Genomic DNA, 24,148 nt, shown 5'->3' with positions numbered 1-24,148 from the left:
TATGTTGTAGATGGATTCATCACATGCAAGCAGTAGTAGTGCAAGTGTGTGCAGTGCGATTGCTTTGGCTATCGGAGCATCACTAGCAACTCTTCAACTGGATGGACCTGCTGCAGGACATGTTGTAATGGCACCAAGAGTTGATGTCAATCTGACACAAGATACTAGTGCCGATCCATATATCCCTCCTGTAAAGAAAGCAAAGAAGTGCAGTTCTCAAGTTTGGAACCACTTTGACAAGTACGAGAAAAAGACAGTGAAAGATGATGGAATGGAGAGTATAGAGCTTTGGGCTAAGTGTAAGAAGTGCAGCTATAAATCTCGCCGTGAGGACAATTGGGGCAATAGATCAAGCAGGGTGCCTCCCCACTTTTTCACACCTGCCTAAGGAATGACATATGTCTTTCTCGCCTCTTGTAATGTCATACAAGAAATGTATGGTTTTTTGACGTATTTAGTATGACAACAGGATATAATGTCACTATATCATTCATTTTATGACATTATGTAATAAGCATTTCAATTTAATGACAATAAAAAATCATATCACAACAAATATCATATAGGTATTGCAATGTCGGCCTGTGACGATATTTGCTTATGTCATAAAGCCTATTTTGTAATGTTTGACAAAGGTTGTGTGCCACAAAATACTTAATGAATTATTGTTATTTTTTATCCATGTTGGCATCACTATTGCAACGTCAGAAGTTGTTTTTTTTCTTTTATTTATTTTAGGCCCACTTCGTTAACACCTACAATGTTCAATCACATGAGAAATCAATGGGACGACATCCACCACAAAGTGGATCAAAAAATTAGTTAGAACAAAAAATATGATATTTTCTGGATCAAAAAATTAAATGATAATTTAAATCTAGAATTTATACGAAAGGTTAAAAGAATTAATAGGTGAAGTAAATATGAAAAAAATATTTTTCGAAAGTCAATTATGGTTGGATTTATTTTTTGTAAATAACCAGAAATTTATAAAATGATAATATGATATAATATTTATAAAATTCATATGCCACGATCCAGAAAAATATTAATTAACAATTATTTTGTTTAGAATAAGTTTAAAATACAAAAGCAATGATAGGTTTAAATTTATGGAAAATTTTCAACATGAAAATAGTCAATATAAAATTTTATTAAATACTTTGTGTGCTCTTTTTCTAGGAATTATTTGAGCATGTGAAGTATTCTTAATAAATAAAACATCATTCTAGTGTTTAAATTAAATCTAAAATGTTTAAAAACTCTCCCATTTCTTTGGGCCATTTTCAGCCCAACATTTCTCTCCCTCTCCCCTCTTTCGGCCTGGTCAATAGAGCCCAACTCCCCTCCATTCTCCTTGGTTTCAGCCCAAAGGAAGTCCATTTCTACTCCCTCTCTTGTTTTCCTTTTTAGTTATTGCACTATTATATGAATAACACATAAAAATTATTATCTTATATATATCATTTTATTTTTCATATATAATAGACTACGTATAAGTTGTTTATTATAAGTTTCAATAATTTTGGAGTTGATTTACTATTTTGTATATGTTAATTGAATTTCTACAAGATTATGGAAATTATTCAAAATTGAACTACAAGTGCATCTAATAGAATACCAAAAATTACAGAAAAATAATATTTAGGCTCATATGTGTCACGCCTAGAAATTCCTCACACGAATTTCTGAACTTAATTGTGTATTAAATCCCTGTTCAGGACCAGCCAGGGTACACAAGAAGACAATGTTGATTACATAACCATCGTTCTTAGAAACAACTGAAAATTACACTTATTCTAGCGGAAATGCAGCGGAAAAAAAAGGTAGGCTAGCTCCAGCGGGTACGGCTCCAGTCCACAGGCAAAGCTTCGACGGCGAATCAGCTCACTCCTGAGAGGCACCTCCATCGGACTCAACTTCTAGCTCTGGGGTGGGAAAGTTAAGCAAGGCTAAGTACAAACCACCGTACTCAACAAGTAACACAGACAAGGGGGAGATAAATGATTCATAGGGATTAACAAGGACAGACTAAGGTTAGTTGCAATAAAGCGGTAGTTAAACGAATAACAGAGATTAAAAAGAAAAAAAGGGAATTAAATACAGTAAAGCATAAGTAAATAACAGTTGTAAAATACCACAACACTGTCCAACGTCACACCACGTTGCAACAGGCCCAACCACTACTCAACGTTACGTCACGTTGCAGTAGTCCCGAGTGAAAACCAGTTTACTCAAGTTATTAAAGGTTCACTAATCACAGTGAAGCTGGGAGTTCCCGTAACCATGGACACGGCTATTCAAATAGTTTATACTCTGATCAGAGGTGTACTACTGTACCCACAAGACACGACTCCACTACACTTGAACGTGCGCCGACATACCACCATGGTATACCGGAAAGGAGACCGGAAAGGAGACCGTGATAGGACCCGTCACTAACCCTCCCTATTTAATTACACCACACTTCAGGTTTCACCCCCTCCTTTACACCAAGTTGGGCAGTCCCCTCTTGTGCGTTGGTAGATCCGGAAGCAGCAGAGGCTTTCGTTACACCACGATTGTCCGTCCATACTCTATCACGCCTACCCTTGCCTTGGTATGTCAAATAGTTCGGAGCCATGCTTCAAATCCCACCTTACCCATTTCGGCATGTGGTTAGCACTTAATTACTTTCAGGGTTTCCCGTGAACCGGTCCTTAACTGCCATGGGTGCGACTCTCAAAACCATGCACCCACGGCCCACCATTATCAATATTTTAGTTGACATTAACCCGAACCGGGTAATCGGGTAATGAATCATTATTACAACTATTCAGAGCTAAGCATGATTACATGTGATCCCATGAGCTACTTGTTCTAAGCACGGCTAAGCATTAACCTAGGCCTAACTCTAATCAATTTACCCCTGGTCCAGCAGTGAATAAAGTCGGATAAACAACGGCATAATAATAAGGTTTACCCGAAGAAAATAAATACAGTAAATACTTTAATTAAAACAATACATACTTGAATTAATAAAGCGGGGAATTTGCAATAATGGATTCAATATGATCAAGGATGAGTATCACTTGCCTTGCTCTGGCCCCTGGGGAACTTCGGCGACGATCTCGAAGTAAACCGGCTCTTCGGCGGGGTCCGAATCTAAGCGACAAAGCACAAAAATAAATAAAACAGGCACAAACTCTACTGAAACAGCAAAAGAAACTATTTTTAATGGATTCTTGACAATTTTATGAATTTAATGAAATTTGAATGGACCTAAACGGAGACTAGATGAATTACTTATGAATTTTAGAAGTTTTCTGGGTTTTTTTTAGCTAAACAGAAAAGTCCTAAATCAATTATTGAGCAATTAATGGGGCTGCTGACGTCAGCGAGGAGAGAGGAGGCTGACGGCTGATAGGTGGGGACCACCTGTCGGTGAGAGAGAGGGGGAGGGAGTGACTGACACGCGGGTCCGGGGAGGAGAGAGAGGGGAGGTGAGCGCGGTGGCGACTGACGAGTGGGACCCGCTCGTCAGCGAGAGGGGGGGGGGCAGAGAGGGAAGCGGGGAACGGCTCGGGCGGACGGCGACAGCCAGCGGCAGGAGCTGCGGGCGGCGCGGCGACGGCGCGACGGCGACGACCGTCGTCCGGTGACAGCGCGTGGCGCGGGACCGAGCGTGGCGCACGGCGACGACGGCACGGCGGCACGGCGACGGCGGGCGGGCGCGGGAAGCGGCCACGCACGGGCGCAGGTGGCGGCGGCTAGACGACGGCGTCGCGAAGGCGACGACGACCGCAGCGGCCGGTGGCGAGGACGAGCTCTGCACCCGTCCGGCGACGGCGTGCGGCTCGGCGACGGTCGGCCGGGAAGGGGGAGAGAGAGCGGAGGATGATGGAGACGCTCACCGGCGGCGGCGAACGCGTGGGCGGGTCGGCGAGAGCGTGGCGACGCGGGTAGGAGCGGAAGATCGGCGGTGGCGACGGAGATCGGCGAACGATGGCAAAGAGACGAGGCGCTGCGGCGACCGGGCGGAGAGGGAACGCGTGGCGCTGGGGATGTCCAACGGCGACGACGGGGGCGGCAATCCGACGGCGACAGCGGCGCGGAGGCGGTGACGCAGCTGGACGACGACGACCGGCGGCTGGCGGCGAGATTGAACGGTGGCGGCGAACGGCGACAGCGCGGCGGCGACTCGGGCGGAGACGGAAAGTGGGCGACGGCGCGCGGCAGCTCAGGATTTAAAGGGCGGCGGCGCTGGCTAGGGCGGGCGGAGGTTGGAGGCCGAGTCGGGCACGACGCAGTCTCAGCGGCGGCGGTTGCGGCGGCGGCGCGGAGTCGAACTCGGCGCGGCGCAGTGCGGGCGCGGGCGCGGGCGCTGGCGGGGAGACGGTCATTGACAGGTGGGCCCCACCTGTCAATGGCGCGAGGGAGGAGGGAGGCGGCGCGGACTCGCGGGCGCGGGCGAGGCAGCGAGCTGGGCCGAGCGGCGGCCCAGGCGGGGCGCGTGCGGGGCGGGGGAGAGCGGCCGGTCGGCTGGGCCGGCCGAGGGGGAGTGGGCCGGCTCGGCTGGGCCGGCCCGGGGAGGGAGAGAAAGAAGAAGAAAAAGGGAAAAAGAAAAGGGAGGGAGGAAAATTGGACTTCGGCCCAATTTGAGAAGGAAGGGAAAAAGAAAGGAAAAAGGAGAGAAAAAGAAAAACCCCACTTTTGCCGAGTTTTAAATTAATTTGTTTGGTCAAATTTTATACTTCTGTAATTTGAATTTAAATCCAGTTAGGCGATTTACGAGCCTCGATTTAAATAAATTAATTCCTTTTAGAGGGATTCTTCATGAGTTAATTAAGCCAATTGTTAATTACAAATTTCTTTTTACGATTTTAGGCTTAGGACGAAACTCCGGGTGTGACAATATGTTACATTATAGCCCATGTCCTTGAGATAGATGAAAAAATGATTTGTCTTGGAAGTACAATTCAATTTTTTATCCCCTAATAAACACATAATAATTGTAATACTATGTATATTTGGTCAGAAAATTATGCAAAATAACATGACAACATATTTTTGGTTATAAGCTTACCATAAAAAATTTAAATGCTTTTAATAAAGTGGAACCATACATTATTCATAAATAGATACATTTGTCTTCACTAATAAGAAGCAACATGAGAGATGTATCAATTTGTGAACAATGTATGATCCGATTTCATTAAAACCATTTATGTTTTTTGTGGCAAGCTCGTGGACCAAAAATATGGTGTCATGCCAGTTTGCATAATTTTCTGACCAAAAATAGATATTACTGTAATTACTATATGGTAATTTAGGGACCAAATTTTGAATTGTCCTTATAAGACAATTTAATTTTTCAGCTATCTCTAGGATGTAGGCTAGAATGGAACACATAAGCCTAAATATATTTTTTTGCAATTTTTTTATCTTATAAGATGCACACGTAGTTCAATTTTAAATTAATTTGGATAATCATATAGAAATTCATTTAATGTACAGAAATTCATATGATGTATAGAAAATTGCATAAAAATAATATGTATGATCACATGTTCCATTATAGCCCATGTCCTAGAGAAAGATGGAAAATAAAATTATATTATATGGACAATTTAATTTTCTATCCCCAAATTACCACATAACAATTACAATGACACATAAATTTGGTCTGAAAATTCTACAAACCGATATGACAACAAATTTTTGGTCAATAAGTTTTCCATAAAAAACTTAGTTGGTTTAATAAAGTGGGACCATATCTTGTTCACAAATTGATACATCTTTATAGTTTTTTGTAACTCAAAACAAATATACATTTTGTGAACAATGTTACAAACCGCTTTGTCGGATGAAGAAATAACCGAAATAAAAGTTATAAATCTTGATGAGTTATACAACTTTGATGTTGATGACCTTTTCAGTTGAAATCATTTAGTATTTGAAAATGTTGTTTGAAATTGTTATAATTTGAAATTCAAATTCAAATTATTGAAACAGAGTCATATAGCAAAATGACCAAAACAAAAGTTGTAGATATTGATGATTTATACAACTTTGTTGTCGATGACTTTTTCAGTTGAAATCATTTAGTATTTAAAAATGCTTTTTAAACTTGTCATAATTTGAAATTCAAATTTTATATAGTTCAGTCAAACTCGGATGGAGAAATGACCAAAAGAAAAATGGTAGATCTAAATGAGTTCTACAACTTTGTTTTTTAAAACATTTTCATACAAGTTGATTTAGCTCCATAAAAATCGATTCAAAATTTTCAATAAAAATTTTCCCTACTCACCACTTCAAAATTTTTATCTTTTCTCTCCTCTCAGACTAACCCCAGATATTCCCCCCTTCTCCTCACTCTCTGTTCCTCTCTCACTCTTTCTCTCCTCTCCCTCTTTTTCTCTTCCTCTCTCGGTGCAGGGGCGGGTCACGGCGTCCGGCAGCGCAGGCGCCGGGTCACGGCATCCAGTGGCGCCTCCGTCCCTGTTCGCTGTCGCCTCCCTCATCGTTGTCACGGACCTATGGCGCTGACACTGAGCAGGAGCCTGGGGGCATCGTCGGTGGCGGCGCTGCAACCGAGCCCGTCACAGGTGCTCCTTAGAAGCCTGGAATGTGGAACGTGGCCATGTTCCGCGTTCCGGGAATTCCGTTCCGGAACCGGGAACAGGAACGGCCGCGAACGACATCCCGAGAACATATGGAACGTGATCCGACGCTGTCGGGAACATGGAGATGGTTCGAAGAAGATTCAAGATCAGTTCGTAGACATCGGACGGATTTTAGTGGTTTGTATCTAAGGGACCAAATAAAATTCATATGGCTTAAAAAACAACAACAAAAAAGCGCGAGCAGGATTCAAACACACAACCAAGCAGTACTATAGTCTAAAGATGACACCGTAATACCGCAAGGGAACATCGTTCCGAAACAACGTTTCGAAAAATCGTTCCGGTCACACTTGGAACGTGTTCCATCTGTGTTAGGAACATACGGAATAGGTATACCTCGTACCATGATTTCAGAAAATGATGTTCCACGTTCTCGTTCCGCGTTCTCAATGTTCCAGGAACATGGCTTCTAAGAGGTGCTCCCGCTGCGGGGCGCGGTCACGGCCGCGGCGCGGGGAAAGGGAGCGGCAGCCGCGAGAGGGGTGAGATGGGAGGCCAGGAGGGGCAGCGGGAAGGGGAAGGGGAGGATGGTCAGGGTCAGGTGCGACGCTGCCATCACTGAGAAGCCCATCGGGGAGGAGGAAGCGGCCGACGAGCAGTTTGAGTACTAGGCTGAGGTGGGCTGACGAACTAATATCGAAATATGGATTGGGATAACCGTGTGAGGGGTCTTCTTCTGTGAAATACCAGTTTTTGATTGAGTTTGTTTTTAGGGGGAATTTGTGTTTAGATAACTGAAGCTGACATAGACATGAGCTTCTATTGCAATCTGATTGCTGTTTGAGGAATTTGTAGCTCGAGGATTGTATTGGATGTTCATGCAATGTGTCTCCTTGTCTTGCAGGTCAGCCGATTGCTGGATTTGATTGTCACAGCCTGTACAGCCACAAGGACGTTTTTCTCCGTGAACTTGTGAGGTGAGTTTCTACTCAAGAAAGTCACTGTGGGAATGGCGGATTCTGTTCTATTTATAAGTCGATGAATTGGTTTCTAGGTTTGGGTTGTCTCATATCATGGAGGTTGTTGATGCGTACCTGTTCCTGTTAGTTGCTCTGTATGAGTTAGTGTCTCAGTAATTATGAAATTACTATTACCTGTTGTCAGTATTATGTAGTTTTCACTGCATTAGGTCTAGCTCTTCCTGTGGACAATGCTTTTTATGTCTTGTTATTTTGCTACATTACCATGTCATTTGTTTATGGTTTCTATTCTACATACTATTAAAATGGCAATAATGTAGAGATTTTTCTTTTGCAACTTATAGAAGCCCGTTGTCCATATTGATGGCATTTCTTGTGTATGTGAATGGTGAAATCTACTTCCTGTTTGCTGATCCAAAATTTTGTTTGCCTGCCCATATATGGCTGTGGTAAATTCTCTAAGATCATCTAATAAATATTTTTGGGGAAATAACTCTGCTTCAGGAAGAAGCTAAATCAGTTGGACAGCTCCGGAGCAAAAGGTTAGCAAATTTGCCTGGCTGTTGCTGTGAAGGTGATGAGAGATTGCTTGTTGCAGAGTACATGTCCAATGACACACTAGCGAAGCATCTTTTTCATTGTAAGTAGCATTTCCTGTTGCATGCCTTATAACTTTTATGCTGATGTTATCACATTTATAATTTTTCTGTTCATGGTTGCATTTTCTGCATCATATATAGATAGGATATCTAGAGCAGAAACTGAGAGTAAATTGTGTAGGCGGAAGACCACTACTGCAAAGACTCAATGCACTCTGTATTTGAGCTTTCTCTTTGGGCCTCTAAGTTCACCAATGCATCTGAACTGGGGAGATTCATTCACATTATTTTTTCCAAAATTGAAACTGCATCTCCTGCCATATATTTCTCTGTCTTACAAAATTAATGATTTAATACCAGCAGTCCTAAGATTGATGTAATATTTTCGAACTTATTATTTTATGGTTTCACAGGGGAGTCGCAAGCAATGAAATGGCCCATTTAAGCATGCTTTGTACCATGATCTTAATGCCTACAGAGTTCTCTTTGATGACGTGAGTATCATATAGATTGTTCTTGCCTACAGAGTTCATCTTTGTGTTTTGAAACATTTGTACCTTGTTTGCACGACGCAGGACTGCCCTAGGCTTTCATGTTTTGGCCTCATGAAGCCATGCTTCGGGCCGCCTACTGTAATTAGGTTGAATCTAAGATGAACTATTGTTTGAATTCTTTGTATTCTAATTGCATCTATTATTAGTTGAATCTAAGATGGTATCTGTTATTAGGTTTGAATTGGTGTATGAGAAATTGGATTGAATTCTGTGGGCTCAAATTTAATTTGCCTGTTTAGTGGGCTTTTGTCACGCCCAGAAATTCCTCACACGAATTTCTGAACTTAATTGTATATTAAACTCCCTGTCCAGGACCAGCCAGGGTACACAAAAAGACAATGTTGATTACATAACCATCGTTCTTAGAAACAACTGAAAATAACACTTATTCTAACGAAAATGCAGCGGAAAGAAAAGTAGGCTAGCTCCAGCGGGTACGGCTCCAGTCCACAGGCAAAGCTTCGACGGCAGACCAGCTCACTCCTGAGAGTCACCTCCATCGGACTCAACTTCTAGCTCTGGAAGGGGAAAAAGTTGGGCAAGGCTAAGTACAAACCATCGTACTCAACAAGTAACACGGAAAAGAGGGCAATAAATGATGCATAGGGATCATCAAGGACAGGCTAGGGTTAATTGCAATAAAGCAGCAGTTAAACAAATAACAGAGACTAAAATGAATAAAGCTAATTGAATCAATTAAAGGATAAGTAAATAACAGTTGTAAAATACCACAACACTGTCCAACGTTACAACATGTTGCAACAGGCCCAACCACTACTCAACGTTACGTCACGTTGCAGTAGTCCCGAGTGAAAACCAGTTTACTCAAGTTATTAAAGGTTCACTAATCACAGTGAAGCTGGGAGTTCGCCCGTAACCGTGGGCACGGCTATTCAAATAGTTTATACTCTGATCAGAGGTGTACTACTGTACCTACAAGACACGACTCCACTACACTTGAACGTGCGCCGACATACCACCATGGTATACCGGAAAGGAGACCGTGATAGGACCCGTCACTAACCCTCCCTATTTAATTGCACCGCACTTCAGGTTTCACCCCCTCCTTTACACCAAGTCGGGCAGTCCCCTCTTGTGCCTTGGTAGATTCGGAAGCAGCAGAGGCTTTCGTTACACCACGATTGCCCGTCCATACTCCATCACGCCTACCCTTGCCTTGGTACGTCAAATAGTTCGGAGCCATGCTTCAAATCCCACCTTACCCATTTCGGTATGTGGTTAGCACTTAATTACTTCCAGGGTTTCCCGTGAACCGGTCCTTAACTGCCATGGGTGCGACTCTCAAAACCATGCACCCACGGCCCACCATTATCAATATTTTAGTTGACATTAACCCGAACCGGGTAATAAATCATTATTACAACTATTCAGAGCTAAGCATGATTACATGTAATCCCATGAGCTACTTGTTCTAAGCACGGCTAAGCATTAACCTAGGCCTAACTCTAATCAAGTTACCGTTGGTCTAGCAATGAATAAAGTTGGATAATCAACAGCATAATAATAAGGATTACCTGAAGAAAATAAATATAGTAAATACTTTAATTAAAACAATGCGTATTTGAATAAAGAAAGCGGGGAATTTGCAATAATGGGTTCAATATGAACAAAGATGAGTGCCACTTGCCTTGCTCTGGCCACTGGGGAACTTCGGCGACGATCTCGAAGTAAACCGGCTCTTCGGCGAGGTCCGAATCTAAGCGACAAAGCAAAAAATAAATAAAACAGGCACAAACTCTACTGAAACAGCAAAAGAAAGTATTTTTAATGGATTCTTGACAATTTTATGAATTTAATGAAATTTGAATGGACCTAAACGGAGACTAGATGAATTACTTATGAATTTTAGAAGTTTTCTGGGTTTTTTAACTAAACAGAAAAGTCCTAAATTAATTATTGCGCAATTAATGGGGTTGCTGACGTCAGCGGAGGAGAGAGAGGCTGACAGCTGACAGGTGGGGTCCACCTGTCGGTGGGAGTGGAGGAGAAAGGGACACTGGCGGGTGGGCCCGAGATGGAGAGAGAGGAGAGAGGGAGGGGCGGTCGGCTGACGAGTGGGGCCCGCTCGTCAGCGGCCTAGCACATAGGAGCGGGGAGGGAGTTCGGCCGGGAGAGAGAGAGGGGCGGCAGCGCTCGGGCGCGGCGGACAGCATCCGGCGACGAGCGGCGCGAACCGGCGGGCGGCGGCGAACGGCGACCACCCGACGGGCGGCGACACGGGGGTCGGCGGCGACGCTAGGAGCGCGACGTCGAAGAGGGAGGAAAGTGGCGGATCGGGGAGGACGACGTCGACGGCGCGACAGTAGGGCGGCGGCGCTCCGGCGACGACGGGTTTGCGTCGGTGACAGCGAGGCAGGGGCAACGGCGAGCGGAGGGGTGGCGGCGAAGTCCAAGGCGCGCAGGCGCGTGGTGGTGATGGCGTCCCTGGCGACGGCCCACGGATAGGAAAAAGAGAGAGAGGGAGTAGGGGAGAGCTTACCGACGACGACGGAAGGCGGCCGCAAGTCAGCGAGGACCCGGGGCAGGTGATGACGGCCGGTGGCGCGGTCGATCGGCGATGGCGGCGGAGATTGCTCGGCGGCGGTGAGAAGGTCGGGCGCGGTGACGGGAAGGAGGGAGAGGCGCGAGGGCGCTCGGGTGCCCACAGGCGGTGACGGAAGCTGGCGGAAGGTCGGCGAGGTCGAGACGACGGTGGCGACGCGGATACGCGGCAACGTCTGACGGCCGACGGCGAGATCGGCGGCGGACGGCGACGCGGCGGCGGCGGGAGCTTCGGGCGGAGAGGGAAAAGTGGGCGACGGCGTGGCGGCAGCGGGGATTTATAGCGCGGGGAGGCCGGCTAGGGCGGGGCGGCAGGTGGAGACCGAGTCGGGCGCGGCAAGGACTCGGTGATGGCGGTTACGGCGCGGCGGTTGCGACGCGGCAGCGGCGTGGCGCGGGCTCGGACTCGGCCGGCACGGGCGCGGTCGCTGACAGGTGGGCCCCGCCTGTCAGCGGCGCAAGGGCGCAGGGAGGTGGCGGCGGACTTCGCGGGCGAGCGTGAGCGCGCTGGGCCGAGCTGCGGCCCAGGGGGGAAAAGGAGGCGCGCGCGGGCGAGGCTGGCTCGGCTGGGCCGGCCTGGAGGAAGAGATGGGTCGGCTCGGCTGGGCCGTCCCGGGAAGGGGGAGAGGAAAAAGAAAAAGGAAAAAGAAAAGGAAGGGGAGGAAAATTGGACTTCGGCCCAATTTGAGAAAGAAGGAAAAAAGAAAGGAAAAAGGAGGGAAAAAAAGGAAAACCCCACTTTTACCGAATTGTAAATTAATTTGTTTGGCCAAATTTTATACTTCTACAATTTGAGTTTAAATCCAGTTAGTCGATTTGCGAACCTTGATTTAATTAAATTAATTCCTTTTAGAGGGATTCTTCCTGAGTTAATTAAGCCAATTGTTATTTACGGATTTCTTTTACAAACTTAGGCTTGGGACAAAACTCCGGGTGTGATAGCTTTGACCTGATAGTTGGTTGACAAAATGAGTCTGTTTTGAATAGGCCTAGTTCTAAAATGGGCCTAGTTCCGAAATGGGCCAATTCTAAAAAAATAATGGGCCGCTATTAAATAATTAATGGGCCATCAAAGAAATAATGGACTGTTAAAAAATGGGCCGTATAAAAAATTGCTGACATTAGCTGCCACATCATCACACATGTGTCAATGACCACGTCACCTGCCTTGGCCGTCATGTCAGCTTTCCATCCTATGTGGCATTTGTCCATGTGGCAAGGTCTAGGATTTTATGACAAGAAATCAATGTCACAAATCTCTTTGACATTCAAATTTATTATCATACACTTGTGGCACAAAACCATATAGATGTCACATAACGAATTTGTGACAGTGGTTTTTTGATGTTATGATTTTCGTCAACTAGATGTCACAAAGTTTATATTGTGACATAAATTCTATGTATTATGACATAAGTATAACGTCAGAAAACCACACATCTCTTATAGTGTGTAGTTGCGTGAAACAGAGCATGTCAAACACCATGTGTTCCTTGCACGATGCATGTGTGAAATTAAATGTACTAGGTAGGGGACTTTAGGAGCCTTGGCTCAACTCTCCATGGCCCCTTTTACCATAACTCAAGGGTGCACCATGTTGGCGGGTGTCGGGCATCGGGATACCTTGACGGTCACTTGCTCCTCAAGGGAAGGAGTCGGGCAGGCCGACCTCCCCAAAGGGGCACACGCCTAGGTCCTGAGAAGGCCTGCTTGCTCCTTCATGAAGGGGTCGGGGAGGGCTGACCCCTCCCAAGGAGGTGAGCCTATAACCTAAGGTGCCACGAGACACTAGTGAGGGATCCTTAGTTCCCATCGCATCAACAATATTAGTCCCAAATCAATTATACCTTTTCATTGACCAATTCCTCACATCCTTTTGATCTTCAACATCACATCTTGCACTCTTCAAATGATTGATGCGGATCATCCATAACTTCATATGTCCTTGCATGGTTCATCGATACAATGCCTTTTCTCGCCTATCACCACTAGATTGATCTATGGGTACGAAGCTCTTTGATTGCGCTTCGCCATCGCATAGTCCATCGTAGCTGAGCATTACTTGCCCTTCAATGTCTTGCCATATAAGCCATTTCATTTTGTCGGTGATATAGGCCCGAGGGTAATTGTCACGCCTTGAAATTTACACTAATTTCTGAACAATATTATGCATTAAATCTCGGTCCAGGAATCAGCCCGAGTACACACTATGACAAATAGAATACACGGTTCCATGTCTTAAAAACATATAAAAGCTAATAGTCTAACGAATATGCAGCGGAAAAGAAATAGACTCCAACTATCTAATCTTGATCACGCGAAGACAGCTCCACACCACAGGCATTCTTGACGGCAGACGAACCTCACCCCTATGAGTTACCTCCTTCTAACTCATACCCTGGCTTTGGTGGGGAAAATTAAGAAGAGCTGAGTACCAACCATGGTACTCAACAAGTAGCACCCAAGAGGGAAAAAATAAATGAATGCAATTGATAACAAGGAGAGGCTAGGGTTACTTTGCATAAAGCGACATATATTTAGCAAAAAAAGTAATTTAATATTGACTGAAAGAAACGTAAAGTAAATATTTGAATCATCCACCGTTCAACATTACACCACGTTGCGATAGATCCAAACCATCAACTGAACCACACCAGTTCCAAATTAATCAAGTTACTAAAGGTGAGACTAATCCCACTGAGTCTAACAGTTCACCCCATAATCGTGGGCACGGCTATTCGAATAATTTTATTCCGATAAGAGGTGTATAATTTTACCCACAAGACATGGCTTCACACACGTTACTGTGCACCGACATATCACCACAATACCTCGGAATGGAAACCATGATAGAACCTTTCACCTAATCCTCTCTATCCAATCGTATCACACTACAAGTTTCACCCCCACCTTTATAGTAAGGCAGGCAACCCCCCGTGCCTAAGTAAATCTGGAAGCAGTATAGGCCGTCGCAGGACCCATCCATACTCCATCACGCTCACCCTTGCATGGATACATCGGATTGAGACAAGCTAAGCTACGAGTCCCACCGTTGCCCACTCTGGCCTGTGGTTAGTATGTGTAATACTACCAGGGATTCTCGAGAACCACTTATTAATTGCCATGGGTGTGACTCTCAAAACAATGCACCCACAACCCACCATTAAGCAATATTTTAGTTGCCATTAACCTTCACTGGGCAATTAATCATGGTCATCAACTATTATTGTCTAATATTAATTAAATGAAGACCCATGAGCTAGCTGAACTAAGCATGACTAAGCATTTCCTAGGCCTAATTCTAAATAAGTTACCCTTGGTATAACAAGAATAATTAAGGGTAATCGATGGATAACAACAAGTAATTGCCTAGTAAATAAAGTAAAATATGCATGTTTGAATATAAAACAGGGTATTAAAAATGTAGGATCAATATGTTTAAGGTCGGGGTGCCACTTGCCTTGTTCTAAACCTTGCGGGATCTCTGCAACGACTTTGAAGTACATTGGCGCATCAACAGGTTCGGAATCTCTGCGACAAACAAAGAAAACAAGCAAAATAGGCTATAACACTACTGAAACAGAGAAAGGAACTATTTTTAATGGATTCCTAGTGTTTTTTTTTGGATTTAATGAAATTTGAATGGACTAAAACGGAGACTAGATGAATTTTAGAAGTTTTCTAGGATTTTTTTTAACTAAACAGAAATTTCCTAAATGATTTATTATGCAATTAATAGAGATGATGACGTCAAAGGAGGGAGGGGCGCCGACAGGTGGGCCCCCATTGTCAATGGGGAAACACGCTGATAGGCGAGCCCCTTCAGTGGCCCCCAATCTCAAGGAAAGCATAGAGATGGGGAGGCCGGCTCGGTTCGGCCGAACCGACCGGCGCAACGGTGACAATCGGTGAGTAGCAGCGGCAATGACATGACCCTAACGGTGATGGCGAACGCGCATGGCAGGTGGCTATGATGCGAGTGCACTGGCTGCAGCCACGGTGGCGGCCCAACACGGCATGGAGCACGATGATGCACGACAGGCAGCAACGCTAGGCGACGGCCCTATGCGATGACGCGGCGACGATTGGTGAGAGGCGGTGGCTCTAGAGCGGCGCCACGGCGCGACACGGAGTGAGGCGACGGTGGCGCAACTACGGAGTTGCAGAAGAGGAAGGGGAGCGTGGCTCACTGGCGGCGACAGCGACGGTTTGGTGCGGGAGAGAGCGAGAGGAAGAGCGAAGGGGAGGGACAACGGTGGTGGTGAGGTATAAATAGTGGATGGGAGGCCACGGTCGGCGTGGACGCAGAGGAGGCAGTGCTCGGCGATTGCAGCAGCCGTTGGCGTGGGTGGCGCGAGCGCGGAGGAGACGGGGCAGTGGTGGCACGGACGCGGCGGCGACGCGGTCCGGCAGGGAATGCAGAGGCAACCATTGTGGTGCGACCAGAGAAGGCGGGCGGAGGTTGAAGACGGGGCTGGCAGGTGGGCCCTACCTGGCGGCCTCACCGGGAAGGAGAGAAAGGCGGCCTGGACTCTGGGGCTAGTGGGCCTCGCCACGGGCCGACCTAACAAGGAGAGAAAGGGAGGAAGTAGTGGCGGTTGGGCCGCGGCGGGCGACGGCCCACACGGGAGGGGAGAGGGAGAGGTGGGTCGGCGCGTGAGGGAGAGGAAGGAGAGAGTGGGCTGTCGGTCCAATGGTGAAAGAAGGAAAAGGAAAGAAATAGAGAGAGGAAAAAGGAAAAGAAGAAAAAGAGTTACCTCCATTATTTGTTAATTTTTAATAATTTATTTAGGCACCTTTATACACTAAAATTCCACTTTAAATCCTGTTAATAATTTGGATGGCTTTTTGGGATATTTTAAAATATTCTGATAAGCTTTAATTTAATTAAATTAATTCGGGGTTTTGCTCTTGAATTAATTAGAAAAAAATGTTTTTGGTGATTTATTTAATTGATTTGGTTAGGGTAAAACTCAGGATGTGACATTAAAGTTGTATGAAGGGAACATGATACATTTCAAGCCTTGACCTACAATCCTTGCTGCATGGAAGGAGCTGCCCTTGGCCACGTGGAGCGCCCCAAGGGGTGTCAGGCCTGGGACCAAAGAGGCAGCCACCTTCTCGTACCACGGTCGGGCTGCCAGACCCCTCATGCACTAGAGGACACATGGCGCGGGAGTCACCCAGTGCGTGACGCCCTGCCACCACATTGAATGAGGCATGTCTAAGGCATGGTAAGTCATTCGATGGGACCGACGAATGTGACGGCAGACCGGAGGCTGTCAAAGCACGTAGGCACCTGCCCCTGGATGGTGGTCCGTGTCAGCCCTGTCTCGTCGACCATTAATGGGAGGCTTTTTTTGCTCCATCTTCGAGGCTCATCACATCATCGTCGCCGCTCCATGGAGGCGACGTAACCAAGAGTCTTCGACATTAAATGACAAAGTGACGTGGACCTCTTCGCCCATGTTGCAATGGGACGTGGCCCACTCCGCAAAAGGGCGTGTGCTGTTGCCGCACGTACATAGATTTGATGGATATTAAATGCCCGTAAAAGATTGTTTTTTCCTTAAAAGATGGGTCTAGGTGCCTGTAGAAGCCCCTTACAGTATAAAAGGAGGCTCTTGCCTAAGGAAAGAGAGGGAGCTCTCTCTGAGAGACAACCAACAGACAATGTGCTTAGCCACTAAGCCTAGCTAGGGTGTAATTTCTTGTGCCCCAAGCAAGCACACATAGGAGTAGGGTATTACGCTTCTCAGCGGCCCAAACCTGTATACTTTGTTTGTGTCTTTGTTGCACCCGAGGGGCCCAACCCCCTCCATCTCCTGACTCTCAAGCTCTCACCCACACCCTCAGTCCAAACCAACAAACAGGGGCCCTGTGGCTTCCCGCTAGTGGAGTTTACCCTCCGACACATTCTTCCATCTTTGGTAGCTTTGCTCAGCCATCATCAATGATTTTGATCTTATAGCTTCTCTTCTTCATCAACATGTCCATCAATATATTTATCTTATTGCCGGAACTCGACCTAGTCAGTCCAACTCATGAAAATAGCTAGTCCCAACATATGTTATCATTAATAACCAGAACCTCACATAACACAAGGTTGAGGGATTTGATCTTTCGGTTCTTTGTGTGCCAGAACATTATGTACTCTGTTGGATTTTACTTTTGCAGGAACTTGATAATTTTTCGATCTTTTCGGAGTGTGTGCTCGAGGACACACATCATCCATGCACGGGAATTCGATCAGCATCACTCGCAAGCAAAGTTTCCTGGGTAGCTGCTCATGAACCATAGTTGCTGAGTACATTTTGTGTGTTCTCGAACTTCTGGTGTGTTTTACTAGTAGCTACTCTGAGTGGCAACTCATCATTTACCACTCTTATATTTGGTCTTACACATTTGCCAAGAGAGAGAAGATTTCCTAACTATATGCCACTTTTGCACATCTGGCATGACAACTACGATTGATACTGTGAAACATGATCATGAAATGTCCTTTTTGCCCTGCCTTGCACTCAACTCTCAGCCATTCCTCTCCTGATATACTTGTTGGTTGCTGTTGAAGGCGAAGCAACTCCCTCAATGCCTCTATTTTTCTTTGTGAACTTAACAAGTTAATTAAGTGCTTATTTTGTTTTGGGTTTGGAACTAACTAGTTCATATAGCTCAATGTGTCCAGATGTATATGTCCTGAGTATAATAGTTCATCAGTTTGTTCCCGATTCGTGAGCTCATATATGTTTTGTTGTTCTTGATTCAATTGTTTTCTCTTTTTACTTCCATTGGCGAATGGGCATTTTCATCAATCATACTCAATTACTATGAATTGATGTTCTAATCTTCATTGCTTAATCACCATTTGATCTCCAGCGAATCAAGAAAGGATGGAGCAGCCATGGAATCATGCTGCAAAAAAGACATCTGGTGACATTGTTTCAAGTAGGCTAGCTTAGTTGGCATGCCACATTGGCAAGAGTGGCAAATAGTTAGAAAATCCCCTCTTTCCCATGGTAAATATATAGGAGCAAATATAAGAGTGGCAAATGAAGAGTAGCCACTTATAAGAGTGGCAAATAGTTAAATAGTCCCTCTCCAGTACTGCCTCCTAATCACTGCTAACAATCATTGTTGATTGTCGACCAACCTTCAAACGCTAAAATTGAACTTCCTGTTGGAAGTCTTCAGATTTCATCGATTTTTTAGACGAAGAAAACTTTATTGACCTTAATCAATTACATCAGGGTGATACAACTAAATTGAGAGCACTCCTATGCAAATATCTCTAAATGTAATTGACATCAATGACATTTGGGTGACCAAATTTTGTCGATGGTCACCTATTTAAGATCGACCCCGAGGTTGAACGCATGCGGAATATCTTTGAAGGTAAGAAACTTCATAAAATTTTGTCACATATATGGCAAACTCATCGATGGCTCCATAGTAATATGTACTAATCACTTGCCAGTGGTTAAGAATTCATGCACAAAACTATTAATTGCACACAATATTATTTCTGGCAATCAAACCCATCAGTTAAATTAATTATTTCATCACTTGCAGGGTACAATATAGGGGCACATCAGATAGAGTTGGTTACCCAAAGAAACTAAACAAATATCTAGACAATAAAGCACAGCTCGCTAATTTAGCTAAAACGACACATGACATGACTAACATATACTCCTATATATATACTACGTACGTACATACATATCTCAGCTAGTTCACCACCCGGCAGTTGCGGCGGACCTCGCCGGTGGTGCCGGCTCCCGGCGCCAGCCTCCCCATCCGTAGCATGGACGACGCGAAGTCGTCGAAGAAGAGCGACGCGTCGAATGCGTAGGCGGCGACGAGGCCGGCCACGTCCTCATCCGCCCTGGCCGCCGCGGATGGTCCGGCCGAGGCCAGCGCCTGGTCGGACGGCAGCAGGCCCTCGCCGGAGAGCAGGTTGACGTAGTACTGGTTGTCGAATGTGGCCGGCGTAGCCAGGTCCAGGTGCGCCAGCGCCGACCCGGCGGACACCGCGCACAGCTGCTGCAGCGACTGGAGGAACGCCATGTCGCCCTGAGGAGTGCCGCCGCCGGCCGAGACGCCGACGCCGGCGAGGCGAGCGCTGAACGTCGTGCATCGTGCCTTCCCGATGGTGTGCGCGCCTTCATTGTGCATGGGATATATGCATGAATGCGAGCTATCGGACCAGGTGCGAAATTTAACAACTTATTCCCTCCATTTTTTTTATTTTACGCATTTAATTTTATGTTTTATTTGACCATTCATTTTATTTAAAAAATTAATAATAATTAATTATTTTATTCTAATACGATTTATTGTAAACGATCTTTAAAAATAATTTATAATTTTATATATTTAAATAAAATTTAAAAGTCAATGGTGTCAAATAAAAAACATACTAACGCATCCATGATTACCGGATAGAGCGACCATGTCTTTGGTGGAGAGGCCAACGTTCCTGAACTTCTGCACGAGGGTGGCGACGCCGGACGTTGGCGCCGGGAGGTTGGTGTTGGCGCCCTGCAGGCTCGCCGTGCGGCTGTCCTTCCGGCCGACCTCCACCTGCCACCTCGGCCCGCCGGACTGCTCATCGATCGAGGACAAGCAACACCATCACCATGCAGTTACGATTTTCTTTTGGTTTACTTACGTTCACGTGTGCAATTAATGATGCCATTCTATAAGAGCTGGCCAGAGTACTAGCTTACTGCCACGACGGAGTCGCGGGCGGCGATCGCGAGGACGTCGGCGCAGGAGACGGTCTCAGGGCACGCCTTCTCCAGCTCGGCTTTGATGTCGTCGATGACCTCGAATCCCCTAAGCGAGTTGGCGTTCGGCCCCGCCGTCTTCTCGCCGACAAAGAACGGGTTGTCGTCCAGGAGCACGGAGCCGTCACAACCCTACCAAAATATACGCACACCAGCCGCTACATCAATCGCGCCGCGCCATGACGATACCTTCACACACGTACGTAGAAAGCGAGCATTACATTGACGAAGCAGTCGTGGAAGTGGAGGCGGAGGAGCGACGCCGCCATGCGGGGGTCAGCGGCGACGGCACGCTCGACGGCGGCGCGGACGATCTCCTCGGCGAGGGGGCAGGCCGACCGGTACGCGTCGCCGCCAAGCGACACGCCGGCGCCTGCACTAGCACCGGCACCGGCTCCGCCGTATCCGATGCTGACGGCGGCGCCGGCGGCGCCGGTGACGCAGGACTTGTTGACCTGCGCCGCGGCGGAGGCAGCAGCTGCGCCGCAGGCAAGAGCAAGCTGCAGGGCGGAGTACAGGGCCACTACAGTGGCGAGCTTGTCCATGGCTGGGAGGACAGAGGTCAAGAGCTAGCCTGATTGGGAGAGATGCATTGCCGGTGGGTGATGCTTATATAGGCCGGGCATCAGGAGGGTGGTTCGATGTATCGGTACAGTGGGTACCGAAATTTTGAAATTATTTTGGACGAAATTTTTAAACAAAATTTAATTTTAAATTAAAAAACAATCGAATTTTTTGAAAATGGGAGATGACAAAATCCAGATTTAACATTCCATCAACAGCCTAAATCAGTGGTAACCACAAATAAAATTTTGATTCATAAAGTCCATTAACAAATAAGAAAATATAGACAACAATAAGGATTTTTTATCATCCTTGAGAAATACATCAGATACTGAAAATTTTAGCATAAGTTTTGATACCTTAAGGTACTAAACTTTTACACTAAAAAGTGTCATACTTGAGGTATTTTTCAAAAATAATAAAAAAAACTTTAACAATAATATATACCGGAATTTTTTGGCCAAGGACCCTGGCTATCGGGATTCCTGACAAACCCGAAATTTCCAAAATTTTAGAAATTTCGGTCAACACTGTCTACTACTCCGTCCCAAGAAAATGATTTCTGAGTTTTCTAGGTCGAACGTTTGACTATTCGTCTTATTTAAAAAATTTATTAAAAAATTAAAAAAAATTAGTCACGCGTAAAGTACTATTCATGTTTTATCATATAATAATAAAAAAATATTAATCATAAAAAAATCAAATAAGACGAATAGTTAAAAATTCTATCAAATACTCAAAAATTCGTTTATTTGGGACGGAGGTCGCGGAAGATGGAGATCGAGAGACCGAGTCGGCGATGCTCGCTCGCTCATGGCTGATGGCCGCGAGTAGGTATTGTACGTACCTGGGGAAGGTGTGCAGGCTTCCGGCGTGACTGTCAGAGAGAGTACGTTTTGCGTGAACCGTTCCATGCATAGCAGCACATTCCAGTACACTCTGCGTTGGACGTATATATGGAAGACTTGTTCTAATTGGTTGGACCGGACAGAATTAATCGAAATTGTTCTGAAATGATTCTTCAGAAAAATATATACTGCACGAGAAAATTAAATGTGATAAGCATCAAACTCTTTTTGCAAAATATCATATCGAAAATCTGTTTACACAATGAAAGGAAATAGAAAAAAAATAGGTTATGACTAGCACTAATATATATATTTGTCACAGGGGATTTTGTGTGTTTTGATTCCTCCTAGACTGTAAAATTTGAATCAAGATACATCCCATAAGTTTCTAAAATGTGAATCAGATTGTTACAAATAGTAATTTGTAAAATTAAATAATTCTAGTAAGAAGCTTTTCAATTTTTTTGAATATCCTTTTACATGCAATTTGAGCGGTGAGAAATGTATCATGTATGATAATTAAGTTAGCCACACTTTCACAATCAACTAGCCTATAATGTCGTGCATTCGTGCAACTCTAACCTTCCTATAATATAAAATGTGCAATGTGATATGTAAACGTGGCAGTCCATCTCTTCTCACTTCTTGTGAAAACATTGGCCAGAAAAAAAAAATGTATGAGTGACCTTGTGCTACTAACAATAAATGGCTTAAGATTTATCTCAGGCTATACATCTGTATAAGCAGCTATCTTAAACTGTGCTTGTTGTTAAATGAGCATGTTATCTTTCCCATATTTTGCATTGGCCTACGCATATATATTTTGTTGGTTTTTAAGGAATTATTTTATTCTATTTTAAATTAATGTAGGAAACATTGAGCTTATCAAAAAGTGTTTAGTTAACTATCTTCAAAATTCATGCGACAAACACCCTCAAAGGAAGGAATATTCTAATTATATGGTTTTTGACATTTCAATAGTTCTAGATCATAGGCTAGATGAAAGGGTGGCGGTCGGTAATTAAGATTAGTGTTTGATCTTCCTCCCTCCAAGATTGCACGTGCCGTTGCACTCCTATTCTTCGATATCACATGACCACCAATGTCTATCTCGTTGTTGTCCTAATATATTATATATAAACTAACTCATTCTCACATAAGCACACCGCCAGTGTAAATATTTATTTTGAATGTTTTGAAGATTTCCATAAATCTTTAATAAAGTCTAAGGACTTATTTGCAAAATAGTTTTATTAAAGGGGCAGGTCATAAAATTATATGCACACACAACCTTATTTATTTGTTTCTAGAAACCTCTTTTTTTTACCTTTATCTTTTTTTCCTTTCATCCTTCTTACAGTACCTTCATCTCTCGATATCTCATGAAAGATTTTACCAACCATATGATCCAATGGTCAAGATTAATTCAACCTTTTTTTATCTCCTAATGTATCTAACAAAATTTATCAGATAACGTGGCACATTGTCGTTAGATTTTGGAAAGAGCTTTCACTTACGTGGATATGCCATGAGGGTAACTTTAGTGTTTAGTTCTCTAGATTTGCTAGGGATGATAAGTCAGCCACTAACACCGTAACTCAATATTGCTCTAATGTATACAATCTTATAGTTCATACTAAGATAGGTCCTACAGATTATAAAAATATTTGATAGATAGACTTTAGTATAGCAGTAACATTAACTCTCTAAAAAAGTACTTAGCACCATATACTTTCAAATTCTAAGCTAGCACCTTTGGTCCAATGTATAGCATCTCTCATGTTTCTTTCTCTCTCTTCTTGGCACCCTCTTAGCATGCACATTAAATATGCCCTAAAGGTGCAAAAGTTTATATGGAGCGAAGTGGATGGATGTGACAGTGGTTTTATAAAACTACTGCCACATGTTGCCCAGAACTTACTACTGCCTCCGTCCAAAAATATAAATATTTCTAATTTGTTTAGCAATTAAGGTTAAAAAAAGCCTATAGTGCTCCTTATAAATAAGGAGTGAATGAGTGTGGAAAGATAGCACGAGATAAAATAAGAATAATTAAGAATGTGAAGTGATTGATGCGACAAGTACCATAAATAGTGTTAGAAATGTTTATATTATACAAGATTTAAATATTAGAAATATTTATATTTTATAATGGAGGGAGTACATATTATAGAGAAAGATACAACATTTTGTCAGAGGGCCAACATAACTAAAAATTATAGATTTAATAACCAGATAAAAAAATGGAGATCGAAGAACTTCCTTCATCCTACACATAAGTAGAATTTTTTTGATTTTTTTTTTAATTTTGAAAGCAAAGATCTCTGCTCGGTAAGATGCTTTAAAAATCTTTCTATTTCTTTGCATTCAAATTTGACAGCAAGCAATAAATATAATCTCTAAGAAACCTCTGCTTTTAAACCGTAGTCTTGTGAGAACTTTGAAAAAAAAGAAACGGCTTCTAGCCAACAAGAACTGTTCGATCAAAAGGATAGCTAGGACTCTTCGTGGTACACAATGGATGCCGACTCTGTCAACCCCAAACCCTAACCCTCATTCTACTCCGTTTCCTTCGTTCTCTCTGGTGAAACATATAACGGCGACAACGCAAAGCGAAACCCCATGATATCGTCCCCATGCGCGG

At 44.4% G+C, this 24,148-nt stretch overlaps 1 protein-coding gene across 1 annotated transcript; it reads right to left on the bottom strand.

Annotated features, from left to right (window-relative positions):
* Positions 1-18,829: 18,829 nt before the first annotated feature.
* On the bottom strand, positions 18,830-20,644 carry LOC102721761 (peroxidase 40-like). Its single transcript, XM_040526594.1, has 4 exons — positions 20,314-20,644; positions 20,033-20,224; positions 19,742-19,907; positions 18,830-19,465 (listed from the first exon to the last, which is right to left on the bottom strand). The coding sequence occupies exons 1-4, from the start codon at positions 20,635-20,637 to the stop codon at positions 19,032-19,034; spliced, it is 1,116 nt and encodes a 371-aa protein (XP_040382528.1). The 5' UTR covers positions 20,638-20,644; the 3' UTR covers positions 18,830-19,031.
* Between the last annotated feature and the right edge of the window lie 3,504 nt (positions 20,645-24,148).

The sequence above is a fragment of the Oryza brachyantha genome, chromosome 8 (genome assembly GCF_000231095.2).
Source record: "Oryza brachyantha chromosome 8, ObraRS2, whole genome shotgun sequence".
Classification (NCBI taxonomy): domain Eukaryota; kingdom Viridiplantae; phylum Streptophyta; class Magnoliopsida; order Poales; family Poaceae; genus Oryza; species Oryza brachyantha.
The sequence above is the reverse complement of the archived record's forward strand: the minus strand, read 5'-3'. Positions and strand labels throughout refer to the sequence as shown.